Source organism: Pongo pygmaeus, chromosome 6, assembly GCF_028885625.2.
Source record: "Pongo pygmaeus isolate AG05252 chromosome 6, NHGRI_mPonPyg2-v2.0_pri, whole genome shotgun sequence".
NCBI classification, from domain to species: domain Eukaryota; kingdom Metazoa; phylum Chordata; class Mammalia; order Primates; family Hominidae; genus Pongo; species Pongo pygmaeus.
Genome location: NC_072379.2, coordinates 19,728,538 through 19,751,320, shown reverse-complemented (window position 1 = coordinate 19,751,320; position 22,783 = coordinate 19,728,538). Strand labels below are relative to the sequence as shown.

Here is a 22,783-nt window from a genome sequence, read left to right as displayed (position 1 = left end):
TATATAGTATACGTTAGTATATATATAGTATATATTATATAGTATACGTTAGTATATATTATATATAGTATATATTATATAGTATACGTTAGTATATATATAGTATATATTATATAGTATACGTTAGTATATATTATATATAGTATATATTATATACTATACGTTAGTATATATTATATATAGTATATATTATATACTATACGTTAGTATATATTATATATAGTATATATTATATACTATACGTTAGTATATATTATATATAGTATATATTATATACTATACATTATTAATATATATAATTGTATATGGTGTATAATATATACTATACAGTATATAATAATGTGGGGCATGGACATTATACTATATATTTATATTATACTATATGTATAGTATAATGTCCATATATAATGTAATGTCCATAATGTCCCACATTACTAAAAATGGAAACACTTCTGAGCACCTGTTGCATGCCCAGCCTCCTTTTTCTCTTGTTGCCCAGGCTGGAGTGCAATGGTGTGATCTTGGCTCACTGCAACCCCTGCCTCCCAGGTTCAAGTGATTCTCCTGTCTCAGCCTCCCGAGTAGCTGAAATTACAGGCATGTGCCACTACGCCCAGCAAATTTTTGTATTTTTAGTAGAGATGGGGTTTTGCCATGTTGGCTAGGCTGGTCTCGAACTCCTGACCTCAGGTGATCTGCCCACCTCGGCCTCCCGAAGTGTGGGGATTACAGGCATGAGCCGCCATGCCTTGTCCCAGCCTCTTTTTTCTAGCACACTTCCCTCCGCCTTCATAGCTCTGTCCCTTTCACCTCTATGTTTCCTAATTTCTGAAGTCAGTTGGTCGTTATTTGCAGACTGATAGGTTATAATTAAATTACAACTTAACTCATTCACACTAAAGCCCTCCCTGGGATTAAACCAGCATTTTCTATGCAGCGATCATCATTCTATCCCCATTTTCCATTCTTGTCATATTTTCAGCATCACCTGTCTCCAAACTCTTGCCAAGTATTTGCAGCTGTTCGCTAGAAGCAATCACCAGGGTATCACTCAGACACCTGTCCTCAGTGTGGCCAAACCTCACTTCCCTCCAAGACAGCCTGCAGTCCCTCCTGAATTGTTTGTTGTTAATGCCATCACGTAAAACTACAGTGTTCCCTTCCCTCCCCTTCCCTCCCCTTCCCTCCCCTCCCCTTCCCTCCCCTCCCCTCCCCTCCCCTCCCCTCCCCTCCCCTCCCCTCCCCTCCCCTCCCCTCCCCTCCCCTCCCCTTTTACTTTTACTTTTATTTTACTTTTACTTCTTTCTTGGGTTTTACCATGTTGGCCAAGCTGGACTCAAACTCCTGACCTCAAGTGATCCACCCACCTCAGCCTCTCAAAATGCTGGGATTACAGGCGTGAGCCACTGTGCCCGGCCCTCCAGCACTGTCTTTCAAATCATCCCTCTTCCAGACTCTGACATCTGAGCTCTCCTTGAGCACCATCCACTCTATCTCTGAAAAGTCTCTCAAACCCTTCTTTCCGCAGTGTCCTCTGCCACCATGCTGGCTTAGCTCTGAGTTTCTCATCTTCCCCTTAGACTCTGTGACAGCCTCTTATCTCTTGTCACTCCAGCCGTAGCCACCCTGATGCCTGAGCTCTTGGTCTAAAAATCTCACCCTTAAAAAAATATATTTTAAAACCACTGGGAGCTCCCTATGGCCTACATGAAAGGGTCACACACTTTAAAAAGAAAAGTCCAGAGTATAAATATTTTAGTCTTTGTGGGCCACACAGTCCTGTCACAATTATTCCATTCTGCTGGTGTAGCACAAAAACAGGAGAAAATAGACAACCAGTGGAGACATATAGAAACAAATGTGCATGGTTGTGTTCCAATAAAACTTTATTTGTGAAAGAAGGTGGTGAGCTAGGCTTGGCTACAGGCCATCCTTTGCCAACCCCTGGCCTGCGGGGTAGAGCCCAGATGGCTCTGAAGGCCCATTGCAATATTGCCTGTCGTAGTCTGTTTTGCGTTGCTATAAAGGAAAACCTGAAGCTAGATAATTTATATAGAAAATATATATTTGGCTCATGGTTTGCAGACTGTATAAGAAGCATGACATCAGCAATTGCTTGGCTGCTGGTGAGGACCCCAGGATGCTTCCACCTGTGGAGAAAGGCAAAGGGGAGCCAGTGTGTGCGAAGATCCCATGGTAAGAGAGGAAGCAAGAGAGAGGGGGAGGTGCCAGGTTCTTTTCTTTTAACCAACTCTTGCAGGAACTAATTGAGGACTCACGCAACCCCTCCCCCTCCTCCCAGAGAGAGTATTGATCTGTTCATGAAGGATCTGCCCCCATGGCTCATAGGCCTCCCATTGGGCTCCACCTCCAACACTGGAGATCAAATTTCAACATGAGATTTTGGGGAAAAAACATCCAAACTATAGCATCACCCTAGTGCAATTCTCCACTCTCATCTCTCAGTGTTTCTCGTTTCTCCCCCCACCAGGCAGCCAGAATTGTAGACATGCCCGTGTCTTGCCACATTTTCCCACCCCTGCCTGTTTACCCTTCTCTTGATAGACTTGAGATTTAAAAGATTCAGGCGTAACCCCAACAGCCCTTCCTCAGAGTTGTCCCTTCAACATCTCGACCTCCATGGGATTTTGTGTAGACTTGTATTATAGCACTTGTCATTCTTGCTTATGAACATCTGGTCACCTCTCTGTCTCTTCAACTGTAATACAGATGTCTTGCAGCCTGGAAAGTTTCTTTTGCTACTTATCTATCCTAGCACAGCCCCTGAAATATAAGTAAACAGCAACTCTTTGCAGAATGAATGGCTTATTAATCATCGGTAAATATTCATTTTTTGCCTTTCTTAGAGAAGGTAAAAACCTTTCTAAATCTCTTTGTCATAGGCTCGGTCCCTGCCCAATTTCTTCCTTTGCATAAATAACTTTAGGTTTGTATCTTACATTTTCCGGTGCATTTCCATTGCTTTTAAATAACTGCCTTGCCTAGTCTTGCTGAACCGCATCTTTCTCCAGTTTTGCAATGTCTCAATGCCATGTAGCCTCACAATGCATCTTCTTTGTTAATAAAGCCATCACTTTATGGCAATGAAGACCCACATTCTTCCTGAAGATATATTTCTGTGAAGAATAAGCAGATTTTGCATCGTACACAACTGAGATAGGAAAAATTGTTGTTCTTCATTACCAATTTGAGGTGGCAAATTAGTACTGTAAATTTCACCTGATTCTCATCAGCCAACTAATATCGATGCTGGCTGGTGTCTGGACTTTATCTGATGCCTGAGAAATGAGTCTTCTCCCTGCGACAGCTGTGCTTTTGCCATTGTTCTTGCCTGGAATTGGCTGTGTCGTTAGGAAGCGTCACGGAGCTGAGGCCTGATTCTCAGAGGGCACTAGGTCCCAATGCAGACTTTTTTTTTTTAAGAAAAAAGAGAGCCTGGCACGGTGGCGCATGCCTGTTATCCCAGCACTTTGGGAGGCTGAGGCTGGTGGATCACCTGAGGTCAGGACTTCAAGACCAGCCTGGCCGACATAGTGAAACACCGTCTCTATTGAAAATACAAAAAATTAGCCGTTGTGGTGGTGGGCGCCTGTAATCCCAGCTACTCATGAGGCTGAGGCAGGAAAATCGCTTGAACCAGGGAGGTGGAGGTTGCAGTGAGCTGAGCTCACATCACTGCACTCCAGCCTGGGTGACAGAGTGAGACCCCATCTCCAACAAAAAGAAAGAGAAAAGAGTTACCAGTTCATGCCTGCAGTTTGGGAGGCTGAGGCAGAAGGATTGCTTGAGGCTGGGTGTTTGAGACCAGCCTGGGCAACACAGTGAGACCCTGTTTCTACAAAAAATGAAAAATAAAAAATTAGTCGAGCATGGTGGTGTGTACTCAAGAGGCCAAGGCAGGAGGATCCCTTGAGCCCAGGAGCTCAAGGCTGTGGTGAGCTATCATGGCACCACTGCACTTCAGCCTGGGCAACAGAGCAAGACTATCTCAGAGAAAAAAAAAAAAAAGTTACCAGCATAGTGAGAAGTAAATCTCTTGGGCTGAATAACAGGATTATTTCTTTCCAAGTCCTTGCTTGGCTCAAGACTCTCTGCTTCCCTTTAGGGAGGAGGGGCTCAGATCCCTGTGGGAACGCCGACTTTGATTCTGGGCGACTCCATATGCTTGCGGAGACTGGAGTCATCTCAGACGATGCGTGTTGCCACGTGTCCTTTCATACACCACACAATGACAGTTGGACAGGTTCCTATCACCATTGCAGAGAACATTTCTGTGGCCCACAAAGACATCTTGGAGGTGGTTAAAATTGGCATACTAGTGTCTAACGTGCACGTGTTGCCTGAGATGGAGGAGTAAAGTTTAATTAAAGACCAAAGATACGGCGTGCTCACTTAGCCCTGATGCACCAGAGACTTTGGGCCAAAGAAGGAGTACGTTTCAGTGAAAAGCACACAACATTACTGGCTGTTCTTGAAAACTTGATCTGTGGTCCCCAGTTCCCAAGGATGGGAGAGTGGCCAAAGCCCACTCAATGCTGGGAGCCGTCCTCCTAGAGCCAGAGGGATCCTGCCTGTTCCAATGTCTCCGTGGGTTTTACAGGCATATTTTTCACACCCTGTTCTGCTATTAAAAATAAAATGAGGCACACATCACATGTCTCTCCCAGACTGCAAGACCCATTTCCTTCTAATAAGCCTCTAGTTCGCCTGGGCTTTCCTTACCCTAGAAACATTAAATCTCCAGAGGTGCCTATTATGGATTTCTAGTTTTGTATTTTTTTTTCTCTTTCTGCTATTTTGAAAAAAAGAAGTTAGTGAGGTTTGTCTGCTTCTACAGACAGACACACACACACACTCACACAGACACACACACGAATTCTCTACGTGGGAGCCAGGAGCTCCCTATGCAAATAGAGAATAAAGAAGGACAGCTTTGTCCTGCTTACCTGCATGCCACCGAAAATAGAACCCTGAGCTGATGTGTGGCCTGCCCTGTCCTGGGCTTGGTTGGAGGAGGCCAGCCTTGCTATAGACTACAGAGTAAGCCACAGGCATTCAAGGCTTCGAAGGAGCAGGTCCCTTTAGAGGAGGCTACTGCTGGAGTGACAAGAGATAAGAGGCTGTCACAGAGTCTAAGGGGAAGATGAGGAACTCAGAGCTAAGCCAGCATGGTGGCAGAGGACACTGTGGAAAGAAGAGTTGGAGAGACTTCTGGAGTGACCTCCGTCTGTGGTCTGACTTGCTAAATCCAGTAGCCCCAAAGGTGGAGCAACTTGGAGGTCCAAAGGCTCAGCTGTCAAGGTCCTCATTTCCAGGCCATGTTCTCAAACACCCCCAGCTAGGGCCCGCTGGGGTGTCGTCCATTATAAGGATGTAGGTCGATGCTTACCCGTAAGGTCTAGGGCATACAGGAAGACCACAGGAACAAAGGCCTGTCAATGGAAGGGACCTACCCTGTCCAGCCATATCAGTAACCCAGAGAGTTCAGGAATGAGTCAGAAGGAATGGGAAGTGGAGATGATGCCTTGGGAAGGAGCCTTCCGGAGAACTAAGAGCAAAACTTAGCTTACAACTGGCTATCTAGTGACTGCAGCTGCAGACCTTGTCATCCTCTGACATTTCCTACTGTTGCATCGTATGTCCTGGTCCCAATGTAAAACCCTGCTACAGAGGCTGGAAGGACATCACACCTAACCCATTTTTTCAGATGGGGAAATTGAGGCTGAGGGAGAAGGCTGCACCAGCTTGCAGGGCAGAGCTGGCGCTTGGCGCTGGCTGCCTCATGGGCTGACTCTCACGTCGGGAGGCCTGGCCTCTGTGTCCTCCCATCCTTGGCAATTGGGGATCTGAGCTCAGGCCACATGAGGCCGTGTCCTCCATCCCAGTGTCCTTGAGCACAGTGCGCCATGACCTCAAGCTGAGTAGTGGCTCCAAGCTCCTTCCAGGCCAGTTGGGACTTGGTAGGAAAACATATGGCTGTTTTAGGTAACCTTGGGCATATTTCATTGATGGGAAAAGCTTGAAATGGAGACAAACGCCTTGATTCAGAATTTGGGTTGGACTAAAATTTGTTTCTATACCATTGATGGAAAGAAAGGGGAGGAGGTGTTGAACAGCAGATTAATAGGGTGTGTAAGAGAACACAGGCTTCCTGTTCTTCACTTAAACACTTTAACGATGTCCACGGATCCACAGAAAGAAGGGCTGGAGGACCTGAGGGATCCTTGCAGCCAGCACAGCTCATTTTACTCATGAACAAACTGAGGCCTCCAGGGTTTGGCCGCGGACCTAATTAGCTAATACGCCTGGCTGGGAGCCTAGGGTCCGGGTGCACAGGCTGGTCTTCTCTCTGCTGGAGCCCACAATTCGTCCCAGAAAGAATTCAGCATGCTGGATTAGTATTGATAATGAATTTACTACTAATATATGATCCTTATCCATTCAGGCTCATCATCCCTTGAACAGCTTATCTGTCTAGCGCCTCCTACAGTGTGGGCGGGGAACACACTAAGATGAAAGAAGGGTAGGAGGTGCTTACCGCTCAGAAAAGAAGCCAATCATAGTATTTCTAGATGGAGTACACCGGATGTCACAAGAAAGGAATGAATGACCTGCTGTGAACAGTCAGCAGAAAGGGAGATAACTTGGCTATGGTGAGCAAAGACAGTTTTGCAGAATTCATGACCCCTGGTTTGGTGTTTTGCAATGGGCAAGTCCATGCAAACTTACTCCCAAAGTCCAAGGAAGCTGAAAGGCTGAAAAAAGAGGCTGATATATCTAGCTTCTCAGAAAGAAACATTTAATAGGGACTTGGGCTATGTCTGTGTCTTGCGGGGTGGCGAGACAAGATGGTGGATCCCCCTGGCCATTACCTACCAGACCCAGGACTTATATACCATAGGGAAGGAATGTATAGACAATTGTAGGGAAAGGCAGGAGTCTGCCTAAGGGCAGGATGTATGGTAAGAACAAGGTCTTACACAAGGAACAGTAGATAACATAGAAATCTGGGAGGCGTTCCCAGAATTAGAGTTTGTCAGAAGTCAACATGGCAGATTAGCATCCAAGATGGAGTCACTTTAGCATCCACACTTGACCTTGATATAATTTTGGGCAGGGAAAAGAAGAAGGGAAGATGTTTTAGGCAAAAACACTGGATGCAATAGTGTAGCAATCTGAAAAGCAGCCCCCAAAGATATCAAATCCTAATCTCTGAGATTTATAAATGTTACCTTACAGAAAAGTCTTTGAAGATGTGATGAAGTTAAGAATCTTGAGATGGGGAGATTATCTTGGATTATCTGAGTGGTCCCTAATGCAAACACAAGTGTCCTTATAAGAGCAGGGCAGAGGGAGATTTACAGACAGAAGAGGAGAAGGTGGAGATTGGAGTGATGGGGCTGCAAGCCAAGGAATGCTGGCAGCCTCTGGCAGCTGGAAGAGATAAATGGATTTTCCCTTAGAGCCTTCACGGGGAGCACAGCTCTGCTGACATCATGATTGTGATCTAATGATGCTGATTTTGGAATTTTGGCTTCCAGACTGTGAGAGAATAGATTTCTATTGTCTTAAATCACCAAGTTTGTGGTAATGATCATGCCAGGGCATGGTCAGATATTCAGTGAGGTAGTAAGTAAATGAGTCAGAGCCGAGGGGCTTGTGTGCGTTTGAAGAGTGATAGAAAGTTTCTGCATGCATCTTACCATCCTGAGTGGAGTCGAGCTGAGTGGGAGAACCCCAATGCCTGGTGGATCATTTTTATTTTTCCGTATTTATTAATACTGTGCTTCTCACGTGATAGAAAGTCAATACTAGTTGCGTGGCATGGTGAATAATGGCAGCTGACATATCTGGGCTTGCACTGGGTTTATTGATGAAAAGTCAAAGCTGCTCTAGGTCTGGTGTGCTCAGAAACAATTAACGAACCTTTCATCTTCACACTGTGACTTCCAGTTCCTTGTGTTGTACATCCAATCCAGGACTGACAGCTGCAGTGGCTCTGGAGAAGGGGACTCTGGGTGGAATTTAGAGCAACTCTGGTTTAGGGGAAGAGGAGGGGAGATTGCCTGCCAAGTGAAACAGCCCTTACTGATAGCAGAGTCAAGTTCTCTGCTAGCCCAGGGGCAAAGTGATTAAAGGCATCTTTTGAGTTTTCATGATGCTTTTATTGATCTGAGGTTGTTTATATCTACAAAACACCTGTAAATTAGGAGAATGAGACAAAAACAGCCGGATACTTAACTCTTCTCCTCCTATGAGGCTGGAAGAGCTTTCTGCACAGCTCCTACAGCAGCAGGGATCTGAAATATGCCTGCAGAGGGGAACTGCATTCTCTTTTCCTCCTGAGGACTGCAGTTAAGAGGCAGCTTTCTCCTCACAGCTGAAACCAAATCCTCATCTTTGCTCAGAAAGTGTCCTTGGTTAACATGATTCTCTGCTGGGACCACCATCTAATTGTGTGCCTCCTACAGAGTTGGAGGATGCTCAGGTCGAGCTGCCTCCTCCCTCCCTCCTTCCTTCCTTCCTTCCTTCCCTTCCTTCCTTCCTTTCTTTCTTTCTCTCTCTCTTTCTTTCTTTCCTTTCTTTCTTTGTCTCTTTCTCCCTTTCTCCCTTTCTTTTTCTTTTTTTCCTTCTTTTGTCTGCCTGCGTTCCTTTCTTCCCTCCTTCCTTCCTTTTTCTTTCTTCTTTCCTTTTTTCCTTCCTTCCTTCCTTCTTCCTTCCCTCCTCCCTCCCTCCCTTCCTCCCTCTCTCCCTTCCTTCTTCCCTCCCTTGCTTTCTTCCTTCCTTTCTCCCTCCCTCCTTCCCTTTTTCCCCCTCGCTCCCTTCCTTTCTTCTTTCTTTCTCTTTTTTCCTCCCTTCATTCCTTTCTTCCACCTTCCCTTCCACCTTCTTTTTCTCTCTCCCTTTCTCCCTTTCCTTTTCTTTCTCTTCCTTTCTCATTTTCCCTTCTCCTCTCCTCCCTTCCATTTCCTTTTTTCTCTTTCCTTTTTCTTTTCTTCGTTTCTTTTCTTATGTTCTTCTTCTGTCCTCCCTTTTATCTGATTAAAGAGTTTTAACAAATCACTGTTTTTAAAGCAGTTAGGAGTTCTCAGTAGGCAATCACCAATAACTGCAGTGCAATAAAGCCAGCCATGTGACCACTGGACTTTCTTTGCTTTTCCATTGTAGAAATCCGAGAGGCCTTTCGGGTTCTGGACCGGGATGGGAACGGCTTCATCTCCAAGCAGGAGCTGGGCATGGCCATGCGCTCTTTGGGGTACATGCCAAGCGAGGTGGAGCTGGCCATCATCATGCAGCGCTTGGACATGGACGGTAAGACCCGGACGAGCAGCTTCTCCCCTGAGACATGCCCCGGTCTCATCAGTGAGACCTTCGGTTTATGCAGGGACTTGCGCTTTTAAATCCAGAGACTTGGTTTACATTTGAGAAGCAGAAACTTGGACTAGAACAGGCTTTTTCAGTAACTTTCCATAGAGTTCTAGGGGCCTGTAGAGATGGTTTCAGGGCCACTGTAGGATGGGGTGAGGAAAGAGGCCTGGCTGGTGGAACAGTTACAGCATCTTGTTTTTCCCCTTCTCGTCCCCTCCCCCCTCCCCATCCCCCTCTCCCCCCTCCCTCATCCGCCTCTCCCCCCTCCCTCATCCCCATCCCTATCCCCCTCTCCCTCCCCCCTCCTCCTCCCTCCTCCTCCCTCCCTCACTCCGTCCCCCCTCCACCTCCTCCTACTTCTTCTTCTTCCTCTTCCTCTTCTCCCTGCCCTCTTCCTCCTCCTCTTCTTCTAAATAACAGCTTTATTGAGATAGAATTCACATACTCTAAAATTCACACATTTAAAGTGCACAGTTCAGTGGTGCTTAGTGGATGCACAGGGTTTTCTTTCTTTGTTTGTTTCCTCTTTCTTTATTGGATGCTTTGTAGATGTCACACAGATCTACAAGTTACATTGTTAAGAAATTATTTAAAAATTGACCAAGACCAGGGTCTTGGTCCAGAGCTCCAAACTAGAAGCAAAAAGGAATGGGGGCAGTGAGTTAGGGAATGTTCCTCCAACATCACCAAAACCTCTCAAACAAGAATCCTAAGCTCCTGCATGGGCTAGAGCCTGGCCTTGGGCTCCTGGGCTAACCCTCAGTGTCTCTGGCTGCATCACACTCAGGAAAAGTTCACCAGCAAGAGGCTGCAGGGAACAGCCAGTCAAGTCCAGACATGGACAAATGTAACTGGAAGGAGGACGTGAAACAGGTAACTGTCCCGCTGTAGTTAAGAGTGCAGCTAAGGCAGGTGCAGGGGGAGGGGAGGGGCTAGGGGAGCAGTGCTGCAGCAGTGCCGGGGTGTAGCCCCAGTGTAGCCAGACGAGAGTCACAGATTTGTAAAACCAGTGCCACAATGGGTTTTAGTTGGAAGCCATTATCCTCAGCAAACTAATGCAGGAACAGAACGCCAAGCACCACATGTTCTCACCTTTTTTTTTTTTTTCATGACGGATCTATTTCAACATTTTTATCTTATTTTAATTTAATTTAATTTAATTTTTTATTGTATTTTATTTATTTATTTATTTTAGAGATGGAGTCTGTCTCTGTCGCCCAGGCTGGAGTACAGTGACGTGATCTCGACTCACTGCAACCTCTGCCTCCCGAGTTCAAGTGATTCTCCTGCCTCAGCCTTTCAGAGTAGCTGGGACTACAGGCATGCACCACCACAACTGACTAATTTTTGTGTTTTTAGTAGAGACGGAGTTTCACCATGTTGGCCAGGATGGTCTCGATCTCCTGATCTCGTGATCTGCCCACCTCGGCCTCCCAAAGTGCTGGGATTACAGGTGTGAACCAGCGCGCCCGGCCTAAATTGTATATTATTTTAGGTTCCAAGATACCTGTGCTTTTTCTCACTTGTAGGTGGGAGTTAAATGATGAGAACACATAAACACATAGTGGGGAACAACACACTGGGGCCTGTTGGTGGTGGGGAGGGAGAGTATCGGGAAGAATAGCTAATGGGTGCTGGGCTTAATACCAAGGTGATGGGTTGATCTGTGCAGCACACCACCATGGCACACGTTTACCTATCTAACAAACCTGCACATCCTGCACATGGACCCCAGAACTTAAAATAAAAGTTGAAGGAAAATAAAAGAACACCTTCATCACTCCAAAAAGGAATCCCACATCTCTTAGCCTTCGCCTCCCAATCCCCCTGTCCCCGCAAGCCCTAGGCAACCACTGTTCTACGTTGTCTGAGAGACTGGTCAACGGGTAGCAGCTGTTGATCTCCAGACGGAGGTCCTATCCCGAGACCAGAGGGCTCATGTGTTGTACATCCTTCTAGTGAGCTGGGGATTCTCATCTACTAGCTTGGACTTGAGGTGTTCCCTGTTGGCCAGGGTGTCTCCAGGCCATTCAGTGATTCTCTGCTTCCCACAGACACACATTTCCTAGGCAACCTGGAAAACAAATCCTGGACTTAATCCTGGGCCAGTCACTGTCCCCATTCTTGCCCAGCAGACTGATGGAAGGGGATCCTAAGGAAGAAAATGGCATTATCTTCCTGCCCGACCCCGCAATCCCGTATCCTGCACACTGCCTCACTATCTCTGAGTTCTTTGGGATGGTCTATCCCAAGGACACCATAACCCGCAGGCTTTGGAGCCTTCTAAGCTGGAGCTACTGTGTCATTCCCATTGTCACTTCCTTCTGTCTGGACATTCCCATTGTCCAGATCTGTTCAGAGGCTTCACTCTCAGCCTCCTTTTTTTCCCCCCCAACTTCCATCTTCTTCAAAGCTTCAGAGAAATGACCTTCAGCTTACTCTCCAGTGACTGTGGCAGTCCCCTGTCTAGTCCACGCCCTTCTTAGTAGAAGCCTGTTTTTGGATTGAAGAATCTTGGGACCAGTAGCAAAAGCACCCTGTTTTCTACCCAACTCTCTGCCCCATTTGGCTTAACAATCCCAAGTTGGTTAACATCTCCAAGTAGCTACTGAAGAAATGAAGTGTTTCATTTAAGACTTTCAAAGTAGCCCCATAAGTAGAGCCGTAAGATCTGGTCCTCGCCACCTGTGTCTTCACCCTGAGCCTCTTGTCTTAATTCAGTAAGCAAGTACTACACCCCTTCATATGCCATGACTGCTCCACCCAACCACGTAGACACTCTCTGCTGTACCTCACACCTGGCCAGGACCTCACTTGCTGAATGAGTCCAGAGTCATAGTTGACTAGCTTCATACCATCCTCAAACTCATTGATGGCATCTGCCAGGATGTCAGTGGTCTCAATATCCAGGTGATTGGTGGGCTTATCCAGGAGAGGAGTATGTAGGGGTTCTGCCAGGTCAGCCAGGCCAGGCTAGATTCGGAGATTTGTGCAACGCATACCACAGTCGATTTTAGAACATTTTCATTGCTCCAAAAAGAAACCTTGCACCTCCTTTTTTTTTTTTTTTTGATGGAGCCTCGCTCTGTCACCAGGCTGGAGTGCAGTGGCACAATCTCTGCTCACTGCAACCTCCGCTTCCCGGGTTTAAGCAATTCTCCTGCCTCAGCCTCCCGAGTAGCTGGGACTACAGGCGCCCACCACCACGCCCAGCTAATTTTCATATTTTTAGTAGAGACAGGGTTTCACCATGGTGGCCAGGATGGTCTCCATCTCTTGACCTTGTGATCTGCCTGCCTCGGCCTCCCAAAGTGCTGGAATTACAGATGTGAGCCACCACACCCAGACAAAACCTTGTACCTCTTAGCCATTACCTCTCAATCCCCATATTTCCCCAAGCCCTACACAAGCACTTCTCTATTTTCTGTCTCTATAGTTGCTTCTGCTGGACATTTTCTATTAATGGAATCATATAATTTGCCTTCCTTTGTAAGTAACTTCTTGCACTTACTATAGTGTTTCCAAGGTTTACCTGTGTTGTAGCATTTATCATGACTTCATTTCCTTTGATGGCCATATTCCTATTCCACTGTATGGACATAACAGCTTGTTTTATGTCTGTTTTCTACTTACTGAGTTTCTGCATACAACCTCACTGGAAAAAATACAACCTCGTAGTGTTTTTTAAATTTGCGACAGAGTCTCACTCTGTCTTACGCCCAGGCTGGAGTGCAGTGGCATGATCTTGGCTCACTGCAACCTCCATCTCCCAGATTGAAGCGATTCTCCTGCCTCAGCCTCCTGAGTAGCTGGGGTTACAGACGTGCGCCACCACGCCCAGCTAATTTTTGTATTTTTTAGTAGAGATGGGGTTTCACCATGTTGGCCAGGCTGGTCTCGAACTCCTGAGCTCAAGTGATCCGCCTGCCTCATCCTCCCAAAGTGCTGGGATTACAGGCATGAGCCATGCACCCAGCCCTCGTAATGTTTAAAAAGCTTTGAAAAATGGACCAGGCACAGGAGGTGGAGGTTGCGGTGAGCCGAGATCGTGCCATTGTACTCCAGCCTGGGTGACAAAGAGCGAAACTCCATCTTAAAAATAAAATAAAATAAAATAAGCCTTGAAAAATGACTGCATTTGATAATCTTTAAGTTTCTTTCCTACTCTAAAACCCTAGGTTTTATCCCAAACCAGCTAGATCCTCCCTTAGATAAAGGTCCAGGAAGGAGGCCTCTTTGTTTTGTTTTGTTAACACACACCCTTCCCCTCTGAAAAGCAGCTTAATTCTAGGCATCGGGCACCAGAGGACTGGGCTTTTGGCATGCCCAGGTTGAGCATTAGATACACACCAAGAAGCAAGGACAGAGGAGATGGGCAGGAAGTCTCTTTGGAAGAACAGACCAAGGTTATGATAAGGAGATGTTTGCTTGGCCTGCAGGCCAGTTGCAAGAGCGTGGTTCTAGCCTGTTATCTTGCCGGACTTGTTGGGAGGATGATAATAAGGGTGACCATATGGTGAATGGACCCTAGGGCCAACCGCCAAGTGCAGCTGTAGACATTTATTTTCTGGTTCAGGATAGAGATGTTTTATCCAGGGTATTCAGTTGTATGAGCGGTTCTCGGCTTGTTCTCCCAATTCTGATTGATGGTGACTCACCATGTCTTTGTAGGCCTGATTTGACCTTGCTTTATATTTTAGAGATATTTCTGAAAAGCTGGAGCAAAGCACACCTTTTACAGCAAGATCTCACTTCCAGTGACTTCCATCATTATTTCAGAGATACATTTGCAGGAAAAAAAGTTTCCTCCTTGAAATAAGAAAAGTCTTAATCTATACCTCTGTTTCTGGAACTAAGAAGGCTTTGGGTCTTTGATTCTGCTCGCACAACTCTTGTAATAAAACCTAGTCAATCGCACCTGTTATTGGAGGCCGAGGTGGGCGGATCATCTGAGGTCAGGAGTTTGAGACCAGCCTCACCAACACAGTGAAATCCCGTCTCTACTAAAAATACAAAACAATTAGCCAGGCATGGTACCATGTGCCTGTAATCTCAGCTACTCAGGAGGCTAAGGGATGAGAATCACTTGAACCCAGGAGGCAGAGGTTGCAGTGAGCTGAGATCGCGCCACTGCACTCCAGCCTGGGTGACAAAGCAAGATTCCATCTCAAAAAACAAACAAACAAAACAAACAAAAATCCTTGTCAAATGGACTAAATGTGAATGGAATTAGCAATTAGCAACTTCTTTACACATAGGCTGGGCTCATTTTTCTTGTAAAGTGTTATTCCTAGTTATGTCCAGAAGTTATTCTTTTTTTTTTTTTTTTTTTTGAGACAGAGTCTCGCTCTGTCGCCCAGGCTGGAGTGCAGTGGCGCGATCTTGGCTCACTGCAAGCTCCGCCTCCCAGGTTCACGCCATTCTCCTGCCTCAGCCTCCCAAGTAGCTGGGACTACAGGCACCCGCTACCATGCCCGGCTAGTTTTCTTTGTATTTTCAGTAGAGATGGGGTTTCACCGTGTTAGCCAGGATGGTCTTGATCTCCTGACCTCGTGTTCTGCCTGTCTCGGCCTCCCAAAGTGCTGGGATTACAGGCATGAGCCACTGCGCCCGGCCCAGAAGTTATTCTTATAATTGTGGGAGAGTTATTCCTATAAGATTTAAGGATCTTTCTGGGTACCGTGGCCCACATTTTGTAATCCCAGCACTTTGGGAGGCCAAGGTAAGGTGACTGCTTAAGGCCAGTGAGAACCCATCTCTGCAAAAACAGAAAAATTAGCTGGGCATAGTGGTACATGTCTGTAATCCCAGCTACTTGGGAGGCTGAGGCAGGAGGATTGTTGAGGCTGATGCACGAGGATTGCTGGAGCTTAGGAGTTCAAGACTGCAGTAAGCTATGATTGCACCACTGCACTCCAGCCCGGGTAACAGAGCTAGACCCTTATCTCTAAAAAACAAAAAAAAAAATTAAAAAAAGATTTAAGCGTCTTCAGCCCCAAGTTCATGCTTGTTTGTATATTCTCTCATTGGACCCCAGCTTGTAGGGAAATTTTTAGATTATTGCAAATCCTCCCTGATTTCATGAGAGCTTGGAGTCCCTTGGGGCTTTATGTGATGCTATTGTTCAAAGAGCTCATCAGGGCTCAGGCATCTGGTATGCGGTTTAAGAGACTACAGGTTTCACCAATTTATTTGCAACTCATCATACTCAGCTACCAACGCTGAAAGCAGAACTTCTGAGCAAATCTTGCAGCGAATTTCTATTTGTTCCTTTAACAAAAACCCAAGTCATCAGCTATCTCACGGTGACCCATCAGGTGAAAGCACATTTATTTATTTTTGAAGCTCAGCTTCCTTGAAGTTTTGTTTTGTTGCCTACAAAAGATTTAGTACAAAATCCATGAAAATAACGCAGCAGTGTAGGCTACAGGTATTGCCGCCACAAAAATTTATACAGTTCCCTAAGTGTGAAAAGAGCTAAATGAAAAATGCCCAGTCTGAGGTTGAAGTGCGTGTCTTGAAGGTATTTTTGCAAATTTCACTTTGCCAATGAGTGAAACTTCTCAGGTACCAGGTTCTGGTTATGGATGGAATGACTGCATTTAATTGTTCTTCTCTTAGTGGGGCCTTTTGAGCTGTTCTGTTAAGAAAAAAAAAAAAAAAAGGTTCTAATTATATCTTTCCTTCCTCGCTTCTGTAACTGGGAATCCTCCAGAGATTCGAGCCTACCTAATTAAGTTTCTCTTTGGTGTGGAACATGTGGAATGGCAGCGATTTTTATTAGGTTGATGCAAAAGTAATCGCACCAAACTAGTATGTGGATGATACCAAAAAAAAAAAAAAAAAGGAGTGTTTGGGGCAAAGCTTAGGATTCTTTGCTGTAGGATGACCATGCCTCCTGGTGCGTACACCCTGGTATCGGGCGGGCAGGATGGCAGTGGTGCCTCCATCCGTCCCATCTGGCTGTGATTAGAAGCAGGTCTGGCCCACACACCAATCTTCTTTCTCTGGGGTCCCTGTCGCTTTGCCCGACAGTGAGGTCATACCTTCGGCACGAGGCCCGGCTGGAATTCGCCTGGGTTTGTCTGTGCAACTCAAGTTGACACATGAGGTTTTCATTAGGTGGCTCCTTGGGAGGGGGGTGCCTTGCCGGCTGCACATGGAACAGTCATCTCCCTGGATTAGGGATCTCGCCTGGATTTCCTGGACACGGATCCAGCCAGACATTTCCAGGGGACAGAATGGAAGGCAGGCAGGAGGGTCTGGGATTGCTCACCTGGCCTGGAGCCAGTTTGCCCTCAGTGGTGGGACTGGCTATGTGTGTGTATATGTGTGTGTGTGTGTGTGCCTGTGCCTGCATGCACATGTGTGTGCCAAATGGGCTGAACTGCTCAGAGTTATTTTATTTTATTTTTTATAGAGACAGAGTCTTACTCTGTTACCCAAGCTGGAGTGCAGTAGTATGCAATCATTGCTCAGTGCAGCCTCAAACTCCTGGTGTCAAGCTATCCTCCCACCTCAGCCTCCCAAATGGCTGGGACTACAGGTGTGTGCAACCCCACCCAGCTAAGTTTTTTTATTAGTCTTTGCAGAGACGAAGTCTCACTCTGTTGCCCAGGTTGGACTCAAGTTCCTGGCCTCAAGGGATCCTCCCGCCTTAGCCTGGCAAAGTGGTGGGATTACAGACGTGAGCCACTGGGCACAGCCTGAACTATTCAGAGTTAAATAAACAAAAAGCCCAAACTTCTGCCCAGTGCCTGGGGTTTTGGCTCATCACTGCAAAAGTTATTTCTTGGAACTTTAACTCAGTTCTTTGTTCCCTTGTGGTCACTCTTCTATTTCTCTTTTATCAGCCTCTGCAGCTAAGGTGACTTTTACCAAGCACCAGTTGGGGACCAAGATTCACCTTTCCTGGATGCCTTTTTTTGGGGGCCAGGATCTCTCCATCAGCCCTGATTCTGGAAGCCCGCAGCTCTTTTCCACCAGGCTCCTTGAGACCTTTAAGCCCAATTCCCAAGTGTCCTTTGCATGTCAGGAATTGACTTCCCTCCTGTGCATCATATTAGTTCTGTATCATCCTTGGATTGGTTGACAAAATAGTCACTCAAAGGCCGGGCGTGGTGGCTCACACCTGTAATCCCAGCACTTTGTGAGGCCGAGGCGGGTGGATCACTTGAGGTCAGGAGTTTGAGACCGGCCTGGCCAATATGGCGAAACCCCATCTCTACTAAAAATACAAAAATTAGCTGGGCATGGTGGTGGGCACCTGTAATCCCAGCTGCTCAGCAGGTTGAGGCAGGAGAATTGCTTGAACCTGGGAGTCAGAGGTTGCGGTGAGCCGAGATTGTGCCATTGCACTCCAGTCTGGGTGTCCTAGCAAGACTCTGTCTCAAAAAAATATATATAAAAGAAAAAAAAATAGTCACTCAAAAAATTGTCTCCAAAGCTGTATTCTGTTTAATTTTTTTTTTTTTTTTTGGTAGACATGGGGGGGTCTCACTTTGTTGCCCAGGCTGTCTTGAACTTCTGGCTTCAAGTGATTCTCCCACCTCTGCTTCCCAAAGTGCTGGGATTACAGGCTTGAGCCACCACACCAAGCCAAAGCTGAATTAGAGAAGCAGGTTGAGAAGAATGGCTTCTTGAAGTCGCTGTGGGCTATGCTACACCCTATGTGTTCCCCTTAGCTCTGTGGTCCCCACAGCAGCTGTTTGGGTGATCTCAGAGCTTCCTGCATCATTCACTGGGGAATAAAGGCTTGGTATCCTCAAGACCTAAGGGATGTATTTGACTGATTTCTGCATTTTCAGTGTTTTTGTTTTGTTTTGTTTTGTTTTTGTTTTACGCTTTAAGTTCTAGGGTATATGTGCACAACGTGCAGGTTTGCAGGTTTGTTACATATGTGTACATGTGCCATGTTGCTGCACCTATTAACTCGTCGTTTACATTACGTATATCTCCTAATGCTGTCCCTTCCCTCTCCCCCCACCCCACGACAGGCCCCGGTGTGTGATATTCCCCTTCCTGTGTCCAGCTGTTCTCATAGTTCAGTTCCCACCTATGAGTGATGTTTGATCACTCATAGAACATGTGGTGTTTGATTTTCTGTGTCCAGCTGTTCTCATAGTTCAGTTCCCACCTATGAGTGATGTTTGATCACTCATAGAACATGTGGTGTTTGATTTTCTGTCCTTGTGACAGTTTGCCAAGAATGATGGTTTCCACCTTCATCCATGTCCCTGCGAAGGACATGAATTCATCCTTTTTTTATGGCTGCATAGTATTTCATGGTGTATGTGTGCCACATTTTCTTAATCCAGTCTATCATTGATGGGCATTTGGGTTGGTTCCAGGTCTTTGCTATGGTGAATAGTGCCACAATAAACAAATGTGTGCATGTGTCTTTATAGCAGCATGATTTATAATCCTTTGGGTATATACCCAGTAATGGGATTACTGGGTCAAATGGTATTTCTGGTTCTAGATCCTTGAGGAATCGCCACACTGTCTTCCACAATGGTTGAACTAGTTTACAGTCCCACCAACAGTGTAAAGCTTCCTATTTCTCCACAACCACACTACTAGGTCATCTGGAGTGAATCCAGCTAGCTTTGCAAATGTTTTCCTGAAATAATTGAACCAGGAAGCGTTCTCGGCAGCTCAAGGGCCCTCCTTGGTCTCCCAAAGGGCTGGGATTACAGGTGTGAGCCATCATGCCCGGCCATGAGCCTGATCCTTTAACAATCACATCAGGTTATTGTGCAGCAATCTGTCCATTGACACAATTGGGCTGGGGGGACCTTGGTTAAAAGAAAACTCTTTGGCTACAGAGAAGTCATTGAGCTTGTGGATATTTGCAGGAGCAAGAAGGTCTGAGTGTAAGATAAATGCGAGGTGACGAGGAGTTTTTCCTTTGGGAACCTGATGAAGGAAGTAAAGTCTGTCCTTAGGGGTTCAGTCACCCCTAAGATGACTGAATGCAGGTGGCCCTCAAAGTGCTTGCATGTGCAGAGACCTGGTGTCCTCTCTCCTCCATGTGTGGTCCAGGGACAGGCAGAGTCAGCATCACTTGGAAGCACGTTTAAGATGCTCCAACTCAAGGCCCTACCCCTGACTTGCTGAATCAGAATTTTCCATCTATCTATCTATCTATCTATCTATCTATCTATCTATCTATCTTTTAGAGACAAGGTCTCGCTCTGTTGCCCAGGCTGGAATGCAGTGGTGTCATCATAGCTCACTGCAGCCTTGCCGCCTGGGCTCAAGCCATCCTCCTGCCTCAGCCTCCCGAGTTGCTGGGACTACAGGCATGCGTCGTCACCATGCCTGGCTAATTTTTATTTTTTATTATTTGTAGCAATGAAGTTTTGCTATGTTGCCCAGGCTGGTGTAGAACTCCTGGCCTCAAGTAGTCTCCCACCTTGGCCTCCCAAAGTGCTTGGGTTACTGGCGTGAGCTACCAGGCTTGGCCCAGAATTTTCCTTTTACCAAGATTCCCAGATGTTTCATATACACATTGAAGTTGGAGATACCCTAGTCTGAGGCACACTTTGACAAATGGAAAGCAAACGCAATTATGTTTCCTTCTTTGAGAGTCTCTCTAGGGAGTGAAGCCCCTCCCTAGTCTCCTGCAGGGAACTCAGTGCCTGGAGATTTGTAAGTTTACAAACGATATAATTCACAAAGCCACTAGTGTTGGTGAAGAACAACTAAAGAAAAATGTCTCTGCAGATGCTTGCATTTGTGAATAAGCATAATTAGCATTAAACTCTTTTGTATTTCACTCTGTGTTAGTGAATTATGGCTTATGTGCTTTTGATCTTACTGTGGCAAGTTTTAACTGGGTAGTTAATGATAAATAACACTTATGTAATGCTCACCAGGACCCCAATAGTAACCCTGGATAACAATAATACTAGCTAATGCATGCAGAGTTTTCATCATGGGCCAAAGACTGTTCTAAGCACTTTATTTATTAACTTACTTAGTCCTCACAAAAACCATAGGTGCTAACTATTATGATTCTCATTTTGTGGATGAGAAAAATGAAGTACCAAGGTTTCTAGAAACTTGCACAGGTCATGCCACTAGTAAGAGCCATATGACTCTTAAGATCTTAAGCAGATAGCTTTAGATATAGTATTCTTTTTGTAATTTTAGTGGATATAGGTCACTGAGGGTGACAACAGGACATTGAAACTCTGAACACACACACACACGCACACACACACACACTCCCCTGAATCATAAATACCTTGGTATTTCAAACTTATATGTAAATGTTCTGGCTTCCAGTTGCTTTCCAAAATAGTCTCTGGAAACATGGAGTTTCATGAGGTTACCTTTGGTTGGGCAAAAGACCCTAGCCACTCCCCAAAATATCCTTGTATGAGAGCAGAGGATGTGAATTGAAGACAGTATTTGGGTTTCTCATTGTTTTAGTGAACAGAGAATTCTTTAGACTTGCTTGGGACATGGATGGTAGTGAATGATCATGACAGTTTCTCTCCAACATTCCTATCTCCCTAAGCAAGTCTGTCATCTACAGCATGCCCAGGAAGGTACGCCATCTCCATCTTATTAACATTGACTATGTTGAATTCAAGTTTCAGCCAACGACTAACTAGACTGTTTGAGTCACTTCTAGCTATTTAAGCCAATGTATTTAAAAAAATTCTGGGCCAGGCATGGTGGCTCACAACTGTAATCCCAGCACTTTGGGAGGCTGAGGCGGGCAGATCACCTGAGGTCAGGAGTTCGAGAGCAGACTGACCAACATGGAGAAACTGCATCTCTACTTAAAATACAAAATTAGCTGAGCGTGGTGGTTTGCGCCTGTAATCCCAGCTACTCGGGAGGCTGAGGCAGGAGAATCACTTGAACCAGGGAGGCAGAGGTTGCAGTGAGCCAAGATCGCGCCATTGCACTCCCGCCTGGGCAACAAGAGTTAAAAAAAAAAAAAAATACTGGTATGTGCACCTATTTCAATAAGAGCAGCCTCATACGATATTACAGTCCATCTTATTTGATTTAACAACCTAGAGTCCATTGTAACACCTATTTCCCAGATGTAAGCTGATATAAATGAGTAACATCTTGCAACTCTCTGTTCACATCAGACCTAGAATGTTTCCTCTTGGGGTATGCCGATCTGATTCTAGCCAGGGGCTTACAGACAAGGAAACCAGGTAAGGGTAGACCTTGAAGAAATAGGCATCCCCTATCAAGGCAACTGCCTTAGCTGTGTTTATTACAGGTCTTCGAGTTGATCTTGTCTGAGCTGTAAGAGAGGATGTAAGGGAGACTTTGGGAATCAGTTTTCTTTTTTTTCCTGCTTATTTATTTATTTATTTTTAATATATATTTTTATTATACTTTAAGTTCTAGGGTACATGTGCACAACGTGCAGGTTTGTTACATATGTATACATGTGCCATGTTGGTGTGCTGCATTAGGAGATATACCTAATGTAAATGACGAGTTAATGGGGAATCAGTTTTTCTAAATCCACCTAAAAATTCCTGTTCTGAATCTCAGGTCCCACTCCTTTTCCATCAGGACCTGAAATTTCACATAAGAGATTTGATGAGTCTGTGATTTCAACTTATAATTCTACAGAGCACACAGTTAAATTTGGCATCTTCCCTGAAGGGTTATGAGAAATAAGTGATTATTTTAGGACCACCATAGAAGCACTTTAGTTCTCTGTGACTTGAGCTGAGAGTCTAAAGGTCTGAGCTTGTTTGTTCTTTCAAGGGTGTTCAGAAGCAGCCATCCCAGCTGGCAGTCCTGGTAGTCATCATCGTTACCATAAAGGTCAAACCTTGGAGCCACTTAGGTCTTCCAAAGCCTTACTTTAAATAATTATTGTATCCCAAGAAACCGCAGATGACAGTTAATTAATCATAATGCTAATGCATGCAGTAGATACTAGTATCCCCTTTTCGGTGGGCAAGGAGGTCAGCACTTCATTTAAGGTTAGAGGCAAGCAAACCAATCTCAGAATCCCACTTTGGAAGTTTGTTTTCTCCCTGGTACGAATGTACGGTGCCATCTTCAATGCAGAAACCGTGCTGGATTCCTAGAAGTGAGATTACTATGTGAAATACAGGAAATTGCTAAAAATTCTTCATGCTAAGTAACATTTTCTTAGGCAGTGTTTACCAAAAGGAATGTATGAGAATGCCTGTCTTAGAACATTTTGACCAATATTAAGTATTATAATTTTTAAAAATCATGAGTAACATGATGGTGAAAAGTGGCAATTCATTTTGCTTTAACTAGTATGTGAGAGGAAGAATTTTTTAAATATATTGATTGGACCCATTTTTTTCCCCTTTGCAGGCTGCCTACTTTGTTTTCAGAGCTGTTTCAGTAAGGACAGGCTAAGTTATGC

General features: G+C 45.4%; 1 protein-coding gene across 7 annotated transcripts in view; it reads left to right on the top strand.

The window, feature by feature from the left end:
- Nucleotides 1-22,783, top strand: part of CALN1 (calneuron 1) — a 668,056-nt gene that overhangs the window by 332,607 nt on the left and 312,666 nt on the right. For all 7 annotated transcript variants that reach the window (XM_054495063.2, XM_054495061.2, XM_054495064.2 and 4 more), the window contains one exon: nucleotides 9,190-9,333. In XM_054495063.2, coding sequence (XP_054351038.1) covers nucleotides 9,190-9,333 — 144 coding nt within the window. The remainder of the gene's footprint in view (nucleotides 1-9,189; nucleotides 9,334-22,783) is intronic.